Consider the following 22844-nt stretch of genomic DNA (forward strand, 5'->3'; position numbering starts at 1 on the left):
GTTAGAATAACTTTCAAATGACTTAACCCATTTAGGTAAAAGCATTTTACATATAATTCAACTAAGGGAATAAAAGTTTCCTTAAGCTTCTTATTACTAATTAGATAAACTTGCATATCATCATTTTAAGTTGAGTGTAACAGTCATGTCACTCTAAATTCAGCACAAAGCTAAGAATTCAGCAACAGACTGTCAGAAACTGGTATGAAAACTAAATAAAAATCTCATGGCATCTTAAAGACTAACAACATTTTATTTCTACAAAAGCTCTCAATCCTAGGTTTAGGATTTTTATCATAGTATAACTGCTATCTTTACATAACCTATGACTTCCAACCAATTACAGATGTTTTCAGATGGTCTCTGTATTTTTCCTGATAAGATCTGAATTTCACATAATTAGACTTCACTCAGTGCTTCCTGCATTTTGTGGCCCTTTTTCCCCCAAAACCTCCATCCTAAAATTGGTATCTTTCTAAAGAAATCGCTCTAGTCCATGAAAACTTTTGCTGAATAAAAAGCTTTCAGTCTTTTAAGGCACCATAAGATTATTTTTTGCTGTGACCAGTTGAATACAGCTTCCTCTCTAGTATTAAAACTGGCGGCACTGCAAGTATCCGGCAACACCAGCAAGATCATGCATGGAGCTGTCCAGAGGAGTGGTGCTGACCAGCTCCTCTAAAAATGCATTTCATCTTGTACATGAATTTTGTCACTTGAGACGCGGTCTTCCACAGTCCTGAACTGGATGTTTTTCATCTCAGTATCTTGTAAAAAAGTATAAGTAATTTGTAATAATAAGTCCTTAATAATAATAAGAATATTGGGGGGAAAAACAGTAATTTGTGTCACCCCTGTAAAGTAAAACCATCATCCCAATATTATATCATGCACCTACTTTACTTTCTTGCCACTTTATTACAATTAAGCCACTTATTTGACTAGTTGCTCTTCAGACCTTTCTGGTACTGAGTATTTTGATTTTTCTTGTGTATAGAAAGCAGAATCTTGCTCCTCTCTCAACAGGTTGGCTCGATCTAAAAGTCTGTGCTTCCAATACTTTTGGACCATCCTACACGTGGCTTCTGCTGATAATGCATGAAAAAGCTTCTCTTATCTGGCCCAACTCATTTTGAATTGATTCTTCCAATTCTGACCCCTTGGTCAGTTTCTATTAACACCTTCTTGGTCAATTTCCCTCCCATCCTGATATTCACATTCTCAAGCAACTGATGAGTGTCTTCAAAGTTACAAAGAGCAAAGAAGGTTTGGTACTAAGTATTTTACAAATGTCAGCCTCAAAACTATAACGAGGAGTTTTAAATGGTTTTGTTCAACACTATACATCCACAATCTCCAGCTTCGTGGCATTTCCATACCTAAGGGAGAAAGCTCCCACCAACTACTGTTCATGTCTGAGGCTTTCATTTTTCCTTGCCTGAGAGGCCACACCTTGTAAATATCTAGCTTACCTCACAGAACATGGTGTTCATAGTGTGGCCTGAATCCTACTACCACTGAGTGGGGAAAAGAAAGAATAGGTTCATTATGTATGCCTCAAGGCTAGGAAGCTTTCAGAGTCCAGCACTGTAATTCCATCGTGTTCCATTTCCCCCCTTCTAAATGAGGGTGCCACGGTGAATGGATTTAAACCCCTGCTTGCCTGCACGGGTGGTTTGCTTGGTAAACCACCTTTACTGTGGGAATGGAGCAGGGGACTCCAAGCAATGAGGTTTGTGTAGAATAGCTAAAATGTAATTACTTCTTTCTCTGTATACCCCCTCCCCCACTCACACACACACACACACACACACTCAAAAGTACTGCTGTCTTTACTCAGATGACCAAGGGATTAGAACTCCTTGATTACAGGCACAAGCTGCTTTCCTACATTCATTAGCTACCACTATGTCTTTCAAGAAGAAAATCTGAGCTGTGCAAATGTGAACATGAGGAATGAGTTGTCTAATATTATCATAATGTAGCTACTTCCTTATACTTGCCTACCAAACAGGCATAATATGCAAGTGCCTGGAGAGGTTATGATCAAGAATGCATGCGCTAGGGACTGGTGGCATGACCATCATCATTGCTTTTTCCTTCTCTTATAGTAAATCTTTTAACTTAGCTGTTATGAAAGCACAGGGTCTGAGATATTATAGCAAGAACATTTCAGGCTCATTAGTGGCCATTTTAGACGACATCATAGAATTGCTTAGCATATGGCAAAACTTTGAAGAATTACTTGATAGTGGTTAAGAGCAGTGGACTCTAATCTGGAGAACTGGGTTTGATTCCCCACTCCTTCACAGGAAGCCTGTTGGGTGACTTTGGGGCAGTCACAGTTCTCTCAGAACTCTCAGTCCACACAGAGTCAGACAATAGAAAACCACTCCCAAACCAATCTTGCCTTGAAAATCCTATGGGGTCACCATAAATCAGCTGTGACGTGAGGGCACTTTCTATACACATATATTAACTATTCTATACCTTTTTCCACAAACAAAACCAAGTGCAGTCAGTTGTACTTTGGTGGAAGTAGTGTGCTTCTGTGGGGAAAATAGTCCTAAATGTCTATTACCCTCCCCCTTCACCTGGCATCGCTCCTTCTCACCCACTGCTGCCAGCCCGCACTGCTCACTTGCCTGCCCCTGTTGCTGTGGGGCATGGCAACATGGTGTGTGGGGGCAGGGAGGGGGAAGCAACAGTGGTAGCAGGACCAGCAAAGGGCTTGATGTAAGGTGGGAGGTAAGGAGCCACCTCCAGGTGCAGAGGGCAGATGAAAGCAGGAGAAAAGAGACAGGGGCAGCAAAAGGCACCAGTCATTTTCCTCCCAGTTCCCATTGAGAAGGAAGGGGAGAGGGTGAGCTATGTGATCCATCTTGCAAACCCTCAGCCAGGAGTCTGAGGGGCTGTGGGGTGTGGGGTGTGGGGAGAAAGAGGCAAAGGCTCCCTTCAGAGGAGTTTCAGCCTCGGGATTGCCCTGAGGGGCTCCAGGCCTCACATACCCTCAGTTGCCTTAAGTTAAAACACTGGAGTAACCAAAAGAAAGTGTGCAGTTAACCTGAACAGCTAAAATCACACACTCACACTCACTCACACACACACACACACACACACACAAGGTCCAGGGAGTAGCAGCAGATGGATATACAAATCTACTTAGATCTTTATGTGAGTTTAAGGTATTTCTTTTAGTTCTTGCACAAGATTTGCTGACAAATCTCCTCTGTCAAACCTGAACAGAGAAAATGGATGAACTCCTTATGCATCTAAGGCTAGAAAGTTAGGTAATATTAGAAAAGCCCCGATGGATCTTTTCTAAGGACATCAAGCTCAAGATTTGATGAAGACTGATAGTCCAACTGGGAGGCTGTTGAATTTGAGTTATCCAGGAACAATTATTAGAATGACAGCTATTTTTGTCTGGTTATGAATGCTGGCAGCTTCCTTCATAATTTTTTGTCTACAAAACCAAATTTTGCAGAACCTCTAGTCTCACAAAACGAACACAGGCTATCAAGAAAAGCTGCAGAACTAACATATGCTAAATCTCAATGACTGGATCACTCAAATATCCATCTCAAAAATATTTACCTCACACAATGAATGTACAACAAATAAAACCAGATAGAACCAAAAATGGCTTTAAAATCTTTTTAATCGCTTACCAAGCCAAAAAAAGGAGAAAAGTTAAATTTTATACCCCGCTTTTCTCTACCTCTAAGGAGTACCAAAGTGGCTTACAATTGCCTTCCCTTCTGCCCACTCCCCCCGCCCCCCAAAAAACATACACCTTGTGAAGAAGGTGGGGCTGAGGGATCTTGGACAGAAGAACTGAGACTGACCTAAAGTCACTCTCAGGCTTCATGTGGAGAAGTGGGGAATTGAACCTAGTTCGCCAGACTAGAGTCCCCATCTCTTAACCACTATCAAGTAATTCTTCAAAGTTTCGTCATATGCCAAGTAATCTGACGGTCTGCTCTTAATAACTACACCACGCTATCTCTGTTATTGTCTTGTTTCCCTTTTACCCTATATATTTCTGACAGTGGCACTACCGACTTCTCCCCAGCCAAAATCATGCAATACCATTAATTATGATCAACCAAAATAACACCACAGTGTGTAAGCCTTTGAACTCTTGAGAACTCTTCATCAAGATGGATATTAAAACACAAATAAGAGGAAGAGAAGAAAAGAAAAGAACCTAGGACACAGTGTTAAAACCTCTGTTCTGTGTCTTGGGCAGGATGTGTTGCAGTCCACATCAGATGGGCACTGTGAAGCATTTAGGGAGGAAGGAAAAAGTCACACATGTCGCCCAATAGATCCCTCTCAGAGAAGTGAGTACAACCCCACCGAAAGAAGCACAAAACAACCTAAGATGTGACCCTAAGCCCCTCAATGAATAGAGTGTAAAACTAAACAGAAGAACAATCCTTTCACTTTACAGAGCGACCAAGGAACACAGACACTGATGTAGAGACGTTTAGAAAGGCAGCCATAGACAGCAATAATAAGGATGCTGGATTACAGAACAGGATAAAGCAGGCCTGCAGAAATAAACGGATAAACAGCTGTCCTCTGACAAAAAGCTGACACAAAAATAGCTCTACTACAGATGTGAGGAATGGACTCTAGATAGACATTACAGACTAAAAACTATACAAACCAGCAACTAAAAACTATTTGAAAAGATTGGACAAAGACAAACATACATTTGATTCTTCTGTCCTACTTTGAAACAACATGCTGGTTCTTAACTACACAATAATAGTGTGTGAGAGAATTTATTCACATATAAGGTCTATTTCACAGGGTCAGGGTGAATTTTTTATTTTATAGTGTGCTGCTTATATAAGAGTGTATTAAAAACAGATCCCTATTCAAAGGCAGGTCACAACCTATATGTTCACAGAGAAAAATGTAAAGAACAGCCACCATAATTGTCTTTTACAATGCTTGCCGCAATCTATAGTACTTGAAATATTTTTTCTACAATCCAGGGATAAGATGCAATGTCTTTGCAATCTAAAAGAAGAGGAAAGAAATGAAATATGAAGCATCCTGGATTCATAACACTTGTCAGCATCTGAAAAAGGAAAGCTACTCTTAGAAGCACTTGTCCCAGGAATCCAGAAAGCTTCTGACATGATCATCCCCTTCTTGCTAACCCAGCCTTTCTGTCATTCTTGTGAAGTTTTAATTTTTGCAATAGGCAGGCTGCAGCTCTATCTGGGAATTTAAAAAATACCTGAAGTGCACTTCTTAAAGATGCTTTGATTTCCCTTCCTCCACACGTTTTACACATACAAAAGTCCTCACACAGATGATTCAACTAAGTCAGGCATCCAGATAAGTCTGTAGACTGACAAGAGCCCAGCAAGTGAATGCTCCCCCTCCCATCATTGAAATATCATTTTGCTTTTATCCAAAGCTCCAGATGTCCCTTGCAAACTGCTACAGTGAAAAGAAAAATGGCCACCAGTTTATATTATAATTGCCTATGTCTTATTTCCATGTCCTCCTGTGACGTCTAGTAACCATGGTGTTTAATTCCTTTCAGTCAGCAGTTTTCAGTTGATAGAACAGTCATTTCCCTGCACACAAAATGGACTAAAGTATTTTTATTCCTCTAACAACAAACAGCCAGAGCAGGACACAGGGGAAATGGAAGGGGAGGCCAGGAAAGGCAGGCAATTAACTGGAGCCTGCGTACGTTTTTTAAAATGATATTGTTATATTACAGAGGAAGTAGTGTTAAGATACTTCTAACATCAACAGTACTGTTAGGCAGATATTTTATTTCCCTCAAAATAACTCAGTATGGTCAAACATTAGGAGGATTGCGGGGGAGATATGTTATGTGCTATTTTAGTGGGGGGAGATCAGTCATTTATCTTCCTTACAAATTTCTAGACTGGAAGCCCAAATAGAAAACTGGCTGTCAATATGATATGCTGCTAGTATTCATACCAACAGTCATAATGACTGCTGAGCAAAATGACATACTCAGTAATAAATACCTCTTTGAAAAGATGTATACATAAATACATCCTGGAAATGGCTTTTTGGTCCCAAGACACTACACCAGAAAAAGCCCTAAGGACTGAGTTGCCACTGGGGATAATGAGAGCATGATTTATTATTCACTGAGACAATTCATGAAGGTGCATTCCTAACAGTTATTCTAATAAGGTTAACAGACATCCAGGAGAAAAGAAAGCAGATATATAAACATGCTGCAGGGAGCACCCTTGTATATACAGAGTAATATGTTTATAGGGGTGGGGGGAAACACTAACTGCAGTGGTTAAAAAGGAGTTAGAAGGGGCCAACTCTGTTTTCCTTGCAGATGAAATCATGTGGAGCAGTTATACCGATGCCATAGTGCCTGGCACTGTATTTTCTGACAACTACTTCTCTCCTTTCCCCGCACCCCCACACCTAAAAAAGCATATCTCCCTCAAAACAAACAGTCAATACTGGCTTTCTTCTCTCACACTGAGGCAGGAAGTGTTTCAGAAGAGCCCAGAAGGCATAACTTCGTATTAAATGGCACTCCTTTCAACAAGCCTTACAGAAATAGCATCTCCATCATAAGACAATATTTGGCTTAGAATACGCATAGCAGACATGTTGGGATGCTTCCCATCACCCATTTTCAAAATTCCAAGTACGTCCATAGGCCAGACAAATGAGATCCCCTGATGTAGACAGAACTATGAACACCTTGCTTGGAAATACTGAGGGAAGGTTTTCAGTCATATTTGCCATATATCACAAACAAAGCTATTTTGAAAATAACAATATTTCTTTATTTGAAAAGTTAGTTTAAAGATTAATGTTTTGCTGTCAAGTGGCAGCAGCAATAAAAAAGTCATCCTTTAAGAGTTTTTTTCTGAGCCATGTATTACAAAGGTGATGCATTATCTGTAAGCAACTAAGGCAGAAGTCTTTTGGTCAATGTAAAAAAACATTTATGAATCTGAGGCGGATACCGCACGGCCAAAAACAGTGGTGTGAAAACGGTATAAACCCTTTTACACTGTTTTAAACCATTTTACACTGTTTTCACACAGTTTTCATACCGCTGTTTTTGGCCCAAGTGGAATCCGCCTGAGAATTACTCTTTTACCATACACTTTTACCATATGCCACAGCAACACAGAGGCAGAAAGACCAAATTACAATACGACACTCAGGCCCCTTCTGCACACGCAAAATAATGTGTTTTCAAACCAATTTCACAACTGTTTGCAAGTGGATTTTGCTATTCCACACAGCTTCAAAGAGCACTGAAAGCAGTTTGAAAGTGTATTATTCTGCATGTGCGGAATGAGCCTCAGTGAGAGCCATGGATAAGTAGTAGAGCATCAGCTTTGTATACAGAAGGTCACTAGTTCAAGCCCCAGCATTTTTAGTTAACAGGATTAGACACACGTTGATATGAAAGACCTCTACCTGAGATCATGAAGAGCCTCTGCCAAATCAAAATTGGCAAGACTGACCTTGATGAATCAACTGACAGAAGCTTCTGTATTCTAAAGCTTGAAAAACTCTCATAACATGTTTTATACTTTTGTAATTTGAGGGGAGTAGGGCTTCGGCTGAAGTACCTTTTTATGTGTATATGGCCTATGGCTAATAAACACTGATTGATTTTTTTTTTAACTGACAGAATATGGCAGCATCGTGTGCGGCTTTATTACAACATACCTCAAAAAAAGCTCAAAGGTATTTTATATCACCAGTATAAAATATGACAAAACGTTAACAGTAGCACAGAAGATGCAGAGACCAAGTCACTTACATACTTATTTTTACTTCTAGATTAATACTTGAACCAGGATGTCTTCTGTACTTTCCATTCCCCTAGCTGCCCAATAGTGCAAGGCTTCAAAGCAGCTGGATTTAAGAGAACACCAGAGCCACACAGAAAAAAACTAAGCAGTACTATTTGCCCTTTGTTTCCAGCCTATCCTCTCATCTGGGAATACTGCCACAGCAGGCAAGCTTGGGAAGAATGAGGCACAGTTCAAAATACCCCAAAGCTGGCAAGAGAAGTAAGTAGTGTTCAGGTGATACAGCAAGTTTGTCTAACATAAATACGAAGCTCAATGGTCCTGACAAGGAAGGAAAGCTGGCAATAGGTTGAGGAAAGGGAAAGGAGAAAAAGAGGACCAAACAAGGCAGTGACAACCTGGGGAAAATGGCAAGATACTGATATAATCTAAATGGAGCAGAATCACACAAGAAGCAATATCAACATTGACAATTTTTTTTCAAGATGGCACTAAAATGTAACAAAAATAATTCCAAGCTTTGCATTGGTGCGTGCCTTTGTCTAATTATGGGACAAATAATAACTTAAAATAGTAGCTTAAAATGGGCCATTTTGTAATTTTGAAAAGCTGTGACTAGCCCAAGGTCACCCAGCTGGCGTGTGTGGGAGTGCACAGGCTAATCTGAATTCCCCAGAGAAGTTTTCACAGCTCAGGCAGCAGAGCTGGGAATCAAACCCAGTTCCTCCAGATCAAAGTGGAATCAAATGGAAGAAAAGGGAGTTTTGGCAAACCACCCCCATTGTACAGCTGATGGGAGAGCATTACAGCAGGCCAACATCACTGCTCTACGAAACCTAAGTGGGATTAATTGATGAAGAAATTTAGCCCCCCTGCTTCTCGAGCAGGAGATACCCAAGGCGAGAGGGGAGCACTTACATATACACACACAGAGAGATTCATTAAAATTGTACTGAAATAATCACAATAAAAACCTAAGTGTTCTACCAGATACAACTCAAGTGTAAAAAAAGAACAAAGCTAGTAGAGATTACAATAATGAAACAAGAACATTTTCTGTAATGGAATGGAAGATAACTGGACATCTCTTACCTTTAACAATCTGCTTGGCACAGGCATTATAAACTTGTTCCTGAGTTGTATTTGGAGGTAACACTCTATCGTAGACATATGGTTTCCCTTGCTGAAATAAAAAGAAGTATTTTTAGGAGGCAATAAACACAGCAAAACCACTATGATACAGTACAGAGATCCATCCATCTAAAACGGCACATATGGTCTTTAAGGATTGCTGAAACTACAAAAGATAATACAATTAACAAAACGCCATATTTGGTATTTCTGGAATATCATACCTATAGCACCAGCGAACACGCACTGGAATTTTCATTTCCTATTAGATCAGGAATCTTCAAACTATGGCCCTCCAGATGTTCATGGACTACAATTCCCATCAGCCCCTACCAGCATGGCCAAGTGGTAGGGCTCATGGGAATTGTAGTCTATGAACATCTGGAGGGCCATAGTTTGAAGATCCCTGTATTAGATCATCTGATTCAAACTTGACTAAAACAGGAAACTGTGACACAGCTTGGAATGTTTTACTTCTTAACTTTGAAGTGGTGATTTCATCAAAATATGAGGAAGCTCCCAAATACCACCAACTCCCATTTTGCTCCTCATGGAAGTAAAGTTCATTATTATTTATTGTATTTACATCTGGCTTTTCTTTCTTATAGAATTCAAGGTAGTTTGCAAAGAATTCACAAGAAGTTTGGAAGATACTGACAAGACCCAAGCAACATGAGAAACAGTAAAAGGGATTTTAAAAAATGCTTAGAATTTATTCTAGAAAAACTAAAAAAAACCCTCAATTTTCTTTCCAACCAGCCAACATAATTCACCAAAAAAAGTATGCAAAACACACATGCAGTTTAAGATCTTCCAATCCATTCCAGTTCATCATGTCCCAAGCTTCCTTGCAGCTGCTGGGAACATGGAAAGACTACCTGTTAGTTCCGGACCATTATGACCACACCAGTGTAAATTATAGCATGGATGAATAACTATTTGACACAGAGATTGTGTCAAAAATGGTCTCCCTGCAGAATTACAGGGGAGGCCTTTTAATAGTATCGCCATGGCAACTATTACATTTTATCCATCCATGTGACAAAACCTTTTTAACTGCCTCCCCAACCAGTCTGAAGTTCTGTTAATTTTCTCCCTTCATGGTATTGACTTCTGTGAACTAATGCAAATAAAGTAGAACAAGCTGCTGAAAGCGCAAGCAAAGTTGTACTCAGAGGAAGGATTCAGAATCGTTTGCCTTGACCCTCTGTAAATGAGTCTCTAGGCAGAATCAGCATCTGTGAATTTTCAGACTGTTTTCAATTCAAAACTTTACTCAAAAGTTTTTGCCAGCCTGGTAGGAAGACTGTGAAGTCAACTTCCAAGTGAATAAATTCTAGCTAATTATACTGTTTCCTTTACTTGCGCCTCCAGCCTGCCACCCAGCTCATTCAAGGCTTATGGTCCATTAGTTTCATTTTGATTTCTCTACAAAGGGAAGCTATAAAGATGTCATCCGCTTCACTTAGCAAGTTCTGAAAATTGCTAATAAAATGTGTGCAAGTACCACATTCAAAGGCCATATTTTATCTGTTCAAAGGCAATATCTGATCAATATAAAATTTCACAAGCAGAATTTCATATCTCAGTTTATGGAATTCACCGCTAATCCAGTCTTCCCATAGTAGCTTAAAATGGGCCATTTTGTAACTATTGTAATAAAGCATGTTGTATACTGCCTTGAAGGTATTTAGTGTAGTGACCTCCATGAAAATTTATCACATTTTTAGGCCCACACGAATTCTTGAAAGATGAAAGGGAATAAACCTGAATTGGACACCCAAAATACTGTCCAACTGAAAACAACTGAAAATCAAATGTTTATGCCACTCTGTCCCTCAGTAAAGGACCGTTGTCAAGGTTCAAATACTCACTCTAATAGCCACAACAGTTAACCAGGTAAAATTTCCCTGTGCCTTCATGCCAGTCAGTCTGAAGAATGTTCTGATTGGCCTGGCAGCTTCCTGTCGAAGGTGGCCAAAGATTGCCTCAGATTGCTTTGCAGTCTTCCCTCTGGTCCTGCTGAGATACTCTTCCCAACCTATCAGACAGATTCAGCCATAGTCTAGCCTCTTTTTAGACTATCTGATTTCTTTTTCCTGTCTTCTCCTTGATGGCAAATCCTTCTTGCCTTCAGCCACTCTCTTACCCAGTTTTGGAAAGGCCTCAACTAGTAATTTTCTTCAATACTACTTCTTAAATATCTTGTACCTTCCAATCATCTTCCAGCTGTTTCTTTGCTGCTGCGTTCAACTGCCATTTATATTAAAAAAGTGAAGGTAGTCCCCTTTACAAGCACTGGGTCACTACAGACCCATAGGGAGATTATACACTGCAACATTTTCTAGACAGGCTATGCTTACAGGGTGGTTTGCTACTGCCTTCCCCAGTCATCTACACTATTCTCCAGAAAGCTCATTTACCAATCTTAGTAGGATGGAATGCTGAGTCAATCTTGTGCTGGCTATCTGAACTCAACTTTCATCAGGATGGAACTCAGGTTGCATCCGGAGCTTTGACTGCAGTATTCTGTATCATGGGGCTCCACTTATATATCTTCTTATGAATTTTCCATCTAATCAGTGGCTGACACTTTACTTGATCAAACCTTGTTTTTATTGACTCTGGAATCCAGACTTCAGCAACCCCCTCAAAGTATCCCCCTTCTAAATGAAGACCTATTCTGAGCTGAAAAGCTCTTCCTTAGTGAACTTTTAACTTCCACATAGCAATGGACACTTGCTTCACCAACTGAAAATGCACTGTAACACTTTGGAACCCCCCAGCTTACAGAACCTCTATACCAGGGGTAGGGAACCTGCGGCTCTCCAGATGTTCAGGAACTACAATTCCCATCAGCCCCTACCAGCATGACCAATTGGCCATGCTGACAGAGGCTGATGGGAATTGTAGTTCCTGAACATCTGGAGAACAAAGTTACCAGTAACATATATATTCTGAAATTATCACAAACAGTATTTTTTCTCTTGGTGGAGAACTCTTTTCTCCACATCTTTTGCCCTTTCTTTGAAGCATAATGCTTTTTAAGGAAACAATGTGTAGAATTCTCATATAATCTAAAGGACATGGTCCCTGTGTTAAAGGCAGATAAACACTTCAGAAGCCACAGACTTTTATTTTGGCTGAGTCTTTTAAAAGCCTTCTCTCTTTCATCTCATGCAATCCAACAAAGATACACAAGACTACTCAAAATCCACCAATACATTCACCATGGTGACTGTCTCCCAAGTCCTGCTAGTATCACTGACTCTAGTGAATGAGGAAATAACTATGAGGTTCATGCTTTTAATTTAGCTCAAAGAAACACACAGATACAGGCTTGGATTCACCAGGAGCACTTCCACAGATGGAAGAATCTCTACCAGTAGACCATGATATCATGGGAGTGACCATAAAACATCTGCTGAGGAGTGTTTGCTTTTTGATTCCATAAATATTGGGCTGAACCTCATTGTGATTTTCCTCTGTGGGCACAAGCAGAGGGATTTTTCATTCCCACCCCCAGCCCTCTGACTCCCTTCATTCTGTTCCTCCGCAAGCATATTGTCAGAAGAGCATTTTGAGCTGCAACAGGATGGTGAGAAGAGAAAGTCATGCCCCTTTCATCAGCACTCATTTCCACTCAGATCCAAGCCACTATATAACTGAAACCACACTTCCTGCCTACATCTGACATTATAGTAATTGGTCATAACTTCATAAGAGTAGGATTTGTTTTTAATCAACCATTAATCAAAAGCAAATAGCTTCATAAAAAATAGATGACTTTATCAGTCATTAGTCAAAAGGAAAATAGTCTGCCTCCCTTCATTTTACTAAAACGCCTAACAGTTCCTCCTCATGTGAAATTTTGCCTTTCCCACAGTGAAAATTATCCTGACTCTAAACTGTATTAAATTAAACAGCAGGATCACTGAAATTAAATCATGCTATCAGGGCCACACAAGGACAGAAACTAGCTTCAACACTCCTAAAAATATATGGGCTATTCAATCCTTGATTGTGTCTTACTTCTGTAATCCATATACCTCTATACATATTTAGTCTAAATATTGGGCATGAGCACATATACTCCAGATAGCCAACATGAAACCATGTACCACCTCCTCAAGAGTTTGAAAATGTAAGACTTGCAGTTAATGGCAGTTTTGTCATTTTTTATGCTATTCTTACCATTTCCTTTCTTCTCACATTTTATCCTGCCCTCCACTAAGAAGGTCTTCTTCAATTCTACCTTCCTAAGAGCATCAAAAGACAGGTTATTGTGACAGAGACAGGACTCAAGATTACCCAGTGAGTTTCATGGCTGGGGACCCAGGTCGCTTCTAGTAACAGTCCAACAATATTGGTCACTTCAAAGTTTCACTTTGTCTGGCCTTTGGATCTGGAGTGATACTGCTTGCAACCTTGTTTCGCTTTTTCTTTTTCATCTTATGCATATTATGCATATTCCATTTCTCCCATGATTCTCTGTGTTTTCTATTCAGCACTTTTACTGAACTCCTTTGTTCACAGCAAAAAAAATGCAACAACATTCCTGTCATTCATGATTAACTCCTTAGTGTTTTCCTTCTTGCCCCTGCATTAACGTCCAGTGTTTCAAATCTCTTGCTTAGCGATAGTCTTTCAATTATGTTTTGTAAGCTTCAACTCTCAAATTTGCCCTTGCTTGCTCCATGGGCATTTTATGTAGTGTGTGTGTGTGGGGAGGAAACAACACTCCTTTTCTTTCCAGCAGCTGGCGTAAGAGGTTAAGAGAGCTCGTATCTAATCTGAAGGAACTGGCTTTGGATTCCCAGCTCTGCTGCTCTTAAGCTGTGGAGGCTTATCTTGGGGAACTAGGATTAGCCTGTGCACTTCTAACACATGCCAACTGGGTGACCTTGGGCTAGTCACAGCCTCTCGGAGCTCTCTCAGCCCCACCCCACCTCCTGGCCAGGGTGTGCTTGGTTGTGAGGGGGGGAAGGGCAAGGAGATTGTAAAGCTCCCTTTGAGATTCTGCAGGAGAGAAAGGGGGGATAAAAAACCAAACTCTTTCTTCTTCTTCTCTTCACCAAGGTTGTGACATTTTTCTATTATTATTTTCCTCTTTCCCTACTTTTTTTGAACTCCACATGCCATAGGACTATTTCTCCCCTCTAAGCAAATAACAATTTCATTAAGCATGTTTTTCTTACATCTATAATGGTTCTTCTATTCACCTGCACACATTAATCAAATAATATGAATATTGCTTGCTTTAATCATCAACTCATCTTGATCTCCTGTCTTCTGCTGCTCATTACTTAATTCCCTCATTTCTCTGCATCCTTAAGCTTCCATATAGTAAGCATCTAATGTCTCTCAGGCTGTGATTCTTTCCTCCCTGATCTTTGCATTCACATCCTTAACAGCACTTCCTCCACTTATGGATTGCAGTGCTCAACAGTTACACAAACCAGCTTACAATTGTATTTATTTTAGTTTCATGGTCTGTTATTTTTCTTCTGCTCACTCTTTTTCTAAATGATCTTATTTTCATTCTCTTGAATATTTCTCAACGTTCCTCTGCTTGACAGCTGAATTCTGTTCATTCTTTTCTCCTCCATCCTAATGTTTTTGCACATTTCTTTAATCAAAAGTAGGGTTCTTGTTTTTTGTCTTTTCTTCCTCTTTTCTTTTGGCTGGGATAGACTTTGTCTCCTACCCCTTTCTACCCTTCTGCTCAGTTTTCACAAATAGACAACTAAATAGGACAGACATTAAAGGGTTTTCTATAAAACACAGTATAGAGAAAGCAAACACAGAATTACATATTTCTCTCTCCAAACATTCCTGCAATTCTGGGACCATTCAATGAAGTAGATCTTGGACACACAAAGAGGTACTTCATGCATCCCATAATTTGCTTGTGAAATGCAATGACACTAGCGACTGCAATTAATACAGATGGTTTGAAAAGAACCAGCCTATAGGTCCATTAATAACTATTCACAATGATGACTAAATGGAATTTCTCATTCAGGGACAGCACATCTTTGAATGTAAACAGCAGGGGATGGGCTATATTGGGCTGTCTGCCAACTCCCTTGCCAATACTTCCCTACTTCTCAACAGGGCACAACTATGGTTTGGGTTGCCTGGCAGCTGCCTCCCTGTGCTCTGTGGATCAGCTGGCCCAGCAACCATGGAATCCAGTTCCTTGCAGGATCAAATCCCTATGCAGCAGCAGATCATGGGATCAGTAAGTGTCACTGGCATAGACTGCTTAGTCATGCGTTAAAAGTTTCATCTCTTTATTGAACACTACTATTATGAACATGAAACAGATTCATGGGAAGGTGAGCTTAAAGAAAAGTAGGCAAGACTTCAGGGAACTTATTGGGGCAGCCACAACGTACTCCACAAAACTAGGGGGCTCATCTGAATTACGTTCATATTAGAACTGTGTTTATATTGAGAATGGCTTCTTTATATATGTTGTCTACCAAGTTGCTAGGCTAATGATATGAGCTATATGTTGTCGTAGACATTAAATTCACTGGTTCTGATGTAGACATTAAATTCACTGTGACTTTTTGCACTGCTTGCACGTTGCTTTATGTAGAAATGTAGCCAAGGTATAGTTATTTCTTGTTTATTTGCATAGTTACCTTTCTGGAGGGTCCTTTTGGCAACCTGAAGTCCTTCTCTCTCCCTCCCACATCCAAGAGAGAGTAAACTCTGCCAGGGTCCAACAAACATTGCTATAGTGGGCATGTCATCTGTACTGTTGACCATCAGTGCACATGTTTCTGTTTGACACATTCCTCCTGGTGGGGATTCAACAGGGAGACCTTGGAACATGGTGGGTGCAGTCCCTGCTGCTCTGCTCAGTCACCAGTTCCAGTCCAGCTCCTGAAGCATCCTGCCTTCTATCCAGCAAGTCCATCCCACTCACATGCATGCTGTGCCAGGGACAGCTCAGCCTGTCTCGTCACAGTTTGCTGTATTGGGTGTTCTACGAAAGACTCATTCCCTGCCCCACCTCCTCCCCTCCTATCTGGTGAACTACCACCCTTCTCAGGCCTTCTAGGCATTCTTCCTCCAGGGGATGGTCTCTGACTCAGGAATGATGGGATTGCTGTCACTGATCTCTTCTTTTTATTCAGCTGCATGATATAACAGACACAAATAGGTCCCCACCCCTTTCCCAAATGCTCACAGCTATGTACAAGGCAGCCTGCACAATGAGCTGGAAGGATAATCCAAGGGAATATGTGGGACTGCAGGTAACTCAGGAAGGGGGTCCTTTTCTGGGTCCTACTCTCCCATATACATTAGGGCGCTATTACAGTGCAAGAGTGCAAGAAGCCTAGGGTGGATGGGGTGCAAGGGAGCTGCTGCCATGGGCTTCACATGGAAGGGCAATCTTGATACAATGGTGAATCCAAAAAGTCTCAAATCAGTTGGGCCAATCCTATTTTGCCCATTTTATGGTATATACAGGGTCAAAATGTCAACTCCATGGCTTCTGTCTGCCTCTTATCCTTCCTGTGCAGGGATTAAACCAGGAGCCTTGGGCATACTATCCCAATGCCTTTCCACAAAGTCATACTTGTCTGTACAATGTTCTCTGGCTAGCTCCATATGGTTGGAGGTAACATCAAGGTTGCCGTGGAGTCCCTGCTTCTTGATAGCATGCCTCCTTTCTTGGTCCAGTAGTTAGGATGTTAACGTCGGGTGTAGGTTTGAACTAGGCCTCTTCTTCCCTCTCCCCTCATTTGTTGTACTGTTTCATGTGAAGGGTATATGTGACATCAAACAGGAACAGCTGCACATGAGCAGTACTTTTGCTCCCACATCCCTATCAGGGCCAGGGGAGGAGTAAGCTTCCTGTCAGCCACACACACAGATCCACCTCCCCATTGAGTGGGGGGAGGAATGCTCAGGCCATGTGCCTCTTTGGGAATTACATTGTTGTTGAGCCTTTTCTCCCTCTCTGATGTCTGTCTGTGGGAGGGAAAGTGATGTCAAGGGGCAGTGGCCAGATTTGAAAGTGGTGATTGGTCATTCCTGTGTGTGCCACATGCAGGGACAACAGTGGGCACTGCATCCTGGTTGGCAGGACTGCCTCAGCAGCTATGCTCTGATGTCTTGCTATGCTATCTGAGCCTCATGAAGGGGCACACAGTGGAATGTCCACAGGAAATGGAGCAGAAGTGCTTCAGGTGCTTCAGCAGCCAGCCAGCCACTCCCTCCATGGGCAGCCCTCAGAATTGTAAATGGGCCACTGATCCAGTCAAACAAGGCTCTTTTTATATTCTGACACTGAGTCTCTATCCCTTATCTCGTCAGATGACTTTGGGGGCTTCTACCTTTAATCTTTAATTATTATCTAATCTTTCTAATGGGAAGGCAAGAGTTTAATTTATGTTTGATCTCTTTCACCTTTTTAAAAAAAAAAAAAACCCATTTTTTTTGAATCCCTGTAATTGAGTTGATTTTGATTTGATAGTCAAATATCAACTTCTGGCTTTTTGTAATATGTTGTCTTTTCCAAGTGCTTTGCCTATTTTTCAATGGAGTTTTCATTCTTTGTGTTATGAGAATGCTGTATAGTCACTCTCCAATTCTCATTTACTTTCTAAACAGCAACCTTGGTTTTCTACACTATTTCGTAACCTAAGACTGTTGATCATTATTTTCTTCTTTGATGTTGGTTTTTTTTCTTCACTCTCCAATAGCTTTTTCATGTATTTTACAGATGGCATTCTTCTGATGTTCCTTAATCCTCAATTCTTGGGGATCCATATTATTCTAAGTCTTTATCCTAGTGGTCCATCTCATTTGTGCTTTTAGTATTGATCATTATCTCTGGGTTGAAGCCATTCAATAGCTGCTTTTCTCTGACTTCCTGATTTTTTTTCTTTTCTTTCTTTTTTTTCAATTACGTTGTGGCTGGCCCCCCCATTTCTACTCACGTTTTTTAACACCTCTTAAATTTCTCTCAAATGGAGCTTCTTCCTGTCTTTGTTTGTCCATTTCCCACCATTTCTGTTCAGCTGTCAACCTACATTCTTTGCTGCCAGAGACTGGAATTTGCTTTTTTCTTTCTTTTCTTTCTTTTAAATGGCCTATTGCCCTCCCTCCCCCACTAGCAATATCTGTTTTCAGTTTCTTAATCTCAGAAAGTGTCGTTCTTTTCTTGCTAGTTATTCTTCATTTTACAGAGTTCATTGTTTGATACTATCTTGGTTGGATTATTGTAATTCTTTGCCTGTCAGAGTTTGTCCCTATCTCATCTTCTGCCTCTGGTTTGTGTCCTTCGCTCACCTTGTTGTGTGTGAATGTGCGTGTTTTGGCTTTTAAAATTCTTGGTTTTCCTTTCTCCTTTACTGCTACCATATGACTCCTTGATTCAGTTCAAAGATTTATTGTTAACTTTTAATTACTTCCATTTCGTCACTTGTCTTCACTCAAGACAATTTCTTTGTTCTTTGGTTCTTTTCTGCTGACTAAAACCGACTAAACTAAAGTTACCTCCATTTGTTTCATTTGCATAACTCATTTTTGTGGTGTTCTCCCCGTCCTCCATTTTCTCGCCTTTTGAGCCATTCATTTCCTGCCACCCTTTAAGAAGTTTTTTAAAATAAATCTGTAGCATATTTCTGACATTACTGTCAATTACCTTATTCTTTCTTAATGTTATTTAGAAGACTGCAAGCTATTGGGCAGGATAATGTTTTTAAATGGATTGCAAGCTAGATGTTACAGATATTTAATTATGACTTCACCTACTTTTAATGGGGATTGTCCCATTTGATCCACACAACATAAATGCAATGAGGCATTAGCAGCATATTCCTCCTGAGGAGTTTTGTTGTTCTAAGCTCCAGAATGCACGAAGAAGCGCTCTTCATTCTAGCAAAGCAATTGCTATGTTGAAAACTGCACTTACACTTTCATTATACACATGAGGATAGAAAAATACAATAAGTGCAGACCCTAAGGCCGCACACTAGGTTAACAGTCATCATCATTAAACTATGGTCAACACTCCGCAGTTCACTTCAGGGCACTTGCGTATTGGGCTGCCATTAAAACACAGTCTTCCTACCTGGAGGGCGTGGTAAACTGCAATAATTCATTTTACTTTAATGCTAGCCACATCACTTTTGCAGGTAAATGTGAATCACTACATAACATGCAGGTAAGCTACCACATGCCCTCAGGCCAGTATAGAGTATGTAAAAGGGAATAAAATCCAAAAAACTTCATTAATGGAAACCACAGCACATCCAAGATGCGATGCTGTTCCACAGCCTCTTTACGATCAATCATCATCTCCACTCTGAAAAACTGCAGATACAGTTGTAGAAACAAGAATGTTGTGACATAAACTATATAACTAACGGTCTTGGATCCAATTTTTATGCTGTCCTACACAAAGTGATGGCGAACTTTTCTGAGACCAAGTGCCCAAACTGCAAACCCAAAACCCACTTTTGTTTATCACGCAGTGCCAAATGCATGGCAATTTAACCTGAATACTGGAGGCATATAGGGTTTAGACAAAATGGTTGGCTCAGAGGCGCATGCTACCTGTCAGGAGTAAGCTTTGGAGGTGTAGTTGTTGGCTTTGCTTTGAAGCAAACCATGGAACTCTTTTTTGAACTGGTGAATCGACGCAATCCCTAGAAGGGTTTACCTCCAGAAGCAAGCCCCTCCCATTGTCAGCAAACCGAAGCTACCTCCTGGTGGTAAAGGATCGCGGTGGTTTTAGTTCTTTTGCATGGAAAATCAATCAGTGGTGTTTAACAGTGCTTAACAGGGCAGCCTATACCGCTTCCCCAAACTAGGTGGCATTGGGTTTAATGGTGCAATAATCAAGCTCCAGCTGCCCAGGCTGAAGCCAGCTTTCCAGATGTGTGTGGGAGTGGTAATTCCCACCTCCCCACATGAGATGAAGTCTCCCTGTTTAAGCGCCAAGTGCCCAGTTGGTAGAGAGGGTTTCTGAGTGCCACCTCTCTTGGCACCTTCCGTGCCATAGGTTCTGCCTAATCACTGTCCTACAATACAAATAATGGTTTTCGGCGAGTAAATCCCAGCATGTTTTGCATTTCCCTTATTTCAGTGTTATCTCATAAGTACTTTCTTGATTCCCAGTATCAAATGCATGTCATTTTTCTACAACAGGCTTGGGCAAGAACCTTAAAGTGTTGTATTTGAAACAATGCACCAATATTTTATAATAACAACCTTAGCAGTCATCACAGCCAACTTCCAGCAGTTTTCAAGAAAAGAGGTGGCCAGGAGGTACTCTTTCCCACTGCCTTCCGCCTTTTGCCCCAGAAACATGGGCTAACCCCAAAGCTTAGCTTCTCCCAAGCTCTCCTGAGCTTGGGCTAGTCAGGCTGCTACACACCAGTATGCCTTCTCAAAATGTTCTACAGAATTTTAAGCCAAACAAGGGTCTCCCAGTGTATGTGATTGTCAAGCAATCAATCGTAGCTTCTGTTGAAGGACAACAAGATAGATTTGGTTTCAATCAAATCATAATTTCAATCAGGAAGACTAGGATTTAAATCACAGTTTCTTGCATAAACTCGCATTTCTCATGAGATGTTGTTTCCTTCAGGCTACCCCGCCTTGAATTTCTTTTTTTTGTCACAGTTTTGCACATTGCATGCATGCCTTACCCATAGGTAGAACTCTTCAGCATTAAACATTCCCAAACTGAGACTCTTTTATAGCCTGCCACCATTACAAGCTTTTCCCCTCCAGGAAAAGAACAATACATGATAAACCTCAGGCTATACACACACAAACATGCCAACACACTAGTGGAGTATTCCTGCTCAAAATATTTCACTTTCTCATTCTTACTTCTGTCCTCCCCTCCCTCGGTGAGATTTAGCTCCTTTTTTGTGCAGATCCATTCCTTCCTAAACAATCTTTATTTATTATTGAACTTTATTTATTGAGCTTATTTATTGAACTTTTTGAAAATTGGTTGGGTGGGTTTTCCGGGTTGTGTGGCTGTGGTCTGGTGGATTCTTGCTCACCTAACGCTTTGCCTTGCATTTTGTGGCTGGCATCTTCAGAGGTGTGTACTTCAGAGAGAAGTCTGTTACACACTGTGCGTCTAGTGAGGAGCAAATGTTTAGTGGGGTATATTGTCCATGACCCAGGGTGGGGAAATTAGCACTTAATTAGGGTTGATTCTGTATACACAGACCTGCAAAGGAACAGTCTCTTTCTCAACTCTTTATTTTATAACATTTTTGCTGTGAAGAATAGGCAAGCCATCTCTGCAGACACAAATCCAGTTATGAGAACTGCAAAACCAAGCATCTGTGACAATATCTTCTTCCAGGCAGAAAAAAACTGCAACAAAATAATCTTTACATGAAACCTCTGGAAGAGAATAATAACTGTGAATGGATTAATAGAATTCATTTACCAAAAAACTTGCAGAACCCTACACATGAATATGCTAATGCATTGCAATTAAAAAATCACTAACTCTTATTTCATGATGAATAACTTCTGCACTATGAATGTGCCTCTTCAATGAAAACTATATTTATTTAGACAGATATTTCCTAAAAAAGCATTTTTATTGTTTTTTAAAAATCTGATTTTTATTTTTTCAAAAGATCAGTTATTTTTATCTTATGCTGAAATAAATTAGTGAATGAGATCAGCAAGGTTCCTCTTTTGGGGAAGAAGTACAAGGGCACAAGGTTCAAATTAGTTCTTTTTTTTTGCCACTATTGTTTTTGTTTAAAGATGTTCCATTATCAAAGATGAATGGACCACACAAGACTTTTGCACACAGCCATGCAAAAATTCACTGCAAGAAAAACTGAAAACAGCCCACATATGTCGAGGACTGTGACTTCCTCTCATTAGTATGAGATCAGGAGATAAAACTGCCCTTTTAGTAGCATGGGAAGGCAGACAATACCAGGATCAAAACTGCCTATGCTCACTTACTGCAAGACCAGAAACTCAATTGCTAGACTGTTTTGTTCATGACTGTACATTCATTTCTACAATTCTTCAAACTGTTCTAGCAATATTTTATATAGTAAAACAAAGCTATTCTCCCCTCCCCCTTTTTTTTTTCCCCTTAAAAGACACATTTCTATCTCTGCCTGCTATCATGCTCCCCATGCTGCTGGACATATTCTTTTTTTTTACAAAAACCCATACACAATCATTTTATTGTTTCGACAACGCTTCTCATTGATTTCTCTCTTTTTATATCACTTCCCAAATTTCTCTCGCTTCCCATCTTCAGCGCTTTTCACTCTCCTCCTGCCGTGGCATTTTCGGCTACAGCCAGTTCTTTCAAAAATCAATATTCTAAATAAGGGGAAAGCATGAGCATCGCAGCTGAGAGGCACAAAGCAACAGTCAGCAATCCAGCTACAAATAACCCCATCCAGGGTCACCGTGGGTTTCACTCTACTCTTGAATAATACGAGTCAGCAGGATGCATGTTTCTAAGGACAGCTAACAAAAAAAAATCAAAGCAATTCCCCATTTGTGAAGCTACAGATACACATTTCGCACAACTAGAACATAAGAACATAAGAACAAGCCAGCTGGATCAGACCAGAGTCCATCTAGTCCAGCTCTCTGCTACTCGCAGTGGCCCACCAGGTGCCTTTGGGAGTTCACATGTAGGGATGTGAAAGCAATGGCTCTTCATGGGCGGCTGTTGCTCCCGAAAGCACCTGGACTGTTACAGGCATTTGCAATCTCAGATCAAAGAGGATCAAGATTGGTAGCCATAGATTGACTTCTCCTCCATAAATTGCTGTTCCAAGTTCCTTTTAAAGCTATATCCAAGTTAGGTGGCCATCACCACCTCCTGCAGTGCAGCATATTCTGTAAACACCAATCACACGCTAT

At 40.6% G+C, this 22844-nt stretch overlaps 1 protein-coding gene across 1 annotated transcript in view; it reads right to left on the reverse strand.

Annotated features, from left to right (window-relative positions):
- KIF5C (kinesin family member 5C) overlaps nucleotides 1–22844 on the reverse strand; it is a 117035-nt gene that overhangs the window by 75998 nt on the left and 18193 nt on the right. The window contains 1 exon segment of the mRNA XM_048483957.1: nucleotides 8901–8991. Coding sequence (XP_048339914.1) covers nucleotides 8901–8991 — 91 coding nt within the window.

Source organism: Sphaerodactylus townsendi, linkage group LG02, assembly GCF_021028975.2.
Source record: "Sphaerodactylus townsendi isolate TG3544 linkage group LG02, MPM_Stown_v2.3, whole genome shotgun sequence".
Classification (NCBI taxonomy): Eukaryota; Metazoa; Chordata; class Lepidosauria; order Squamata; family Sphaerodactylidae; genus Sphaerodactylus; species Sphaerodactylus townsendi.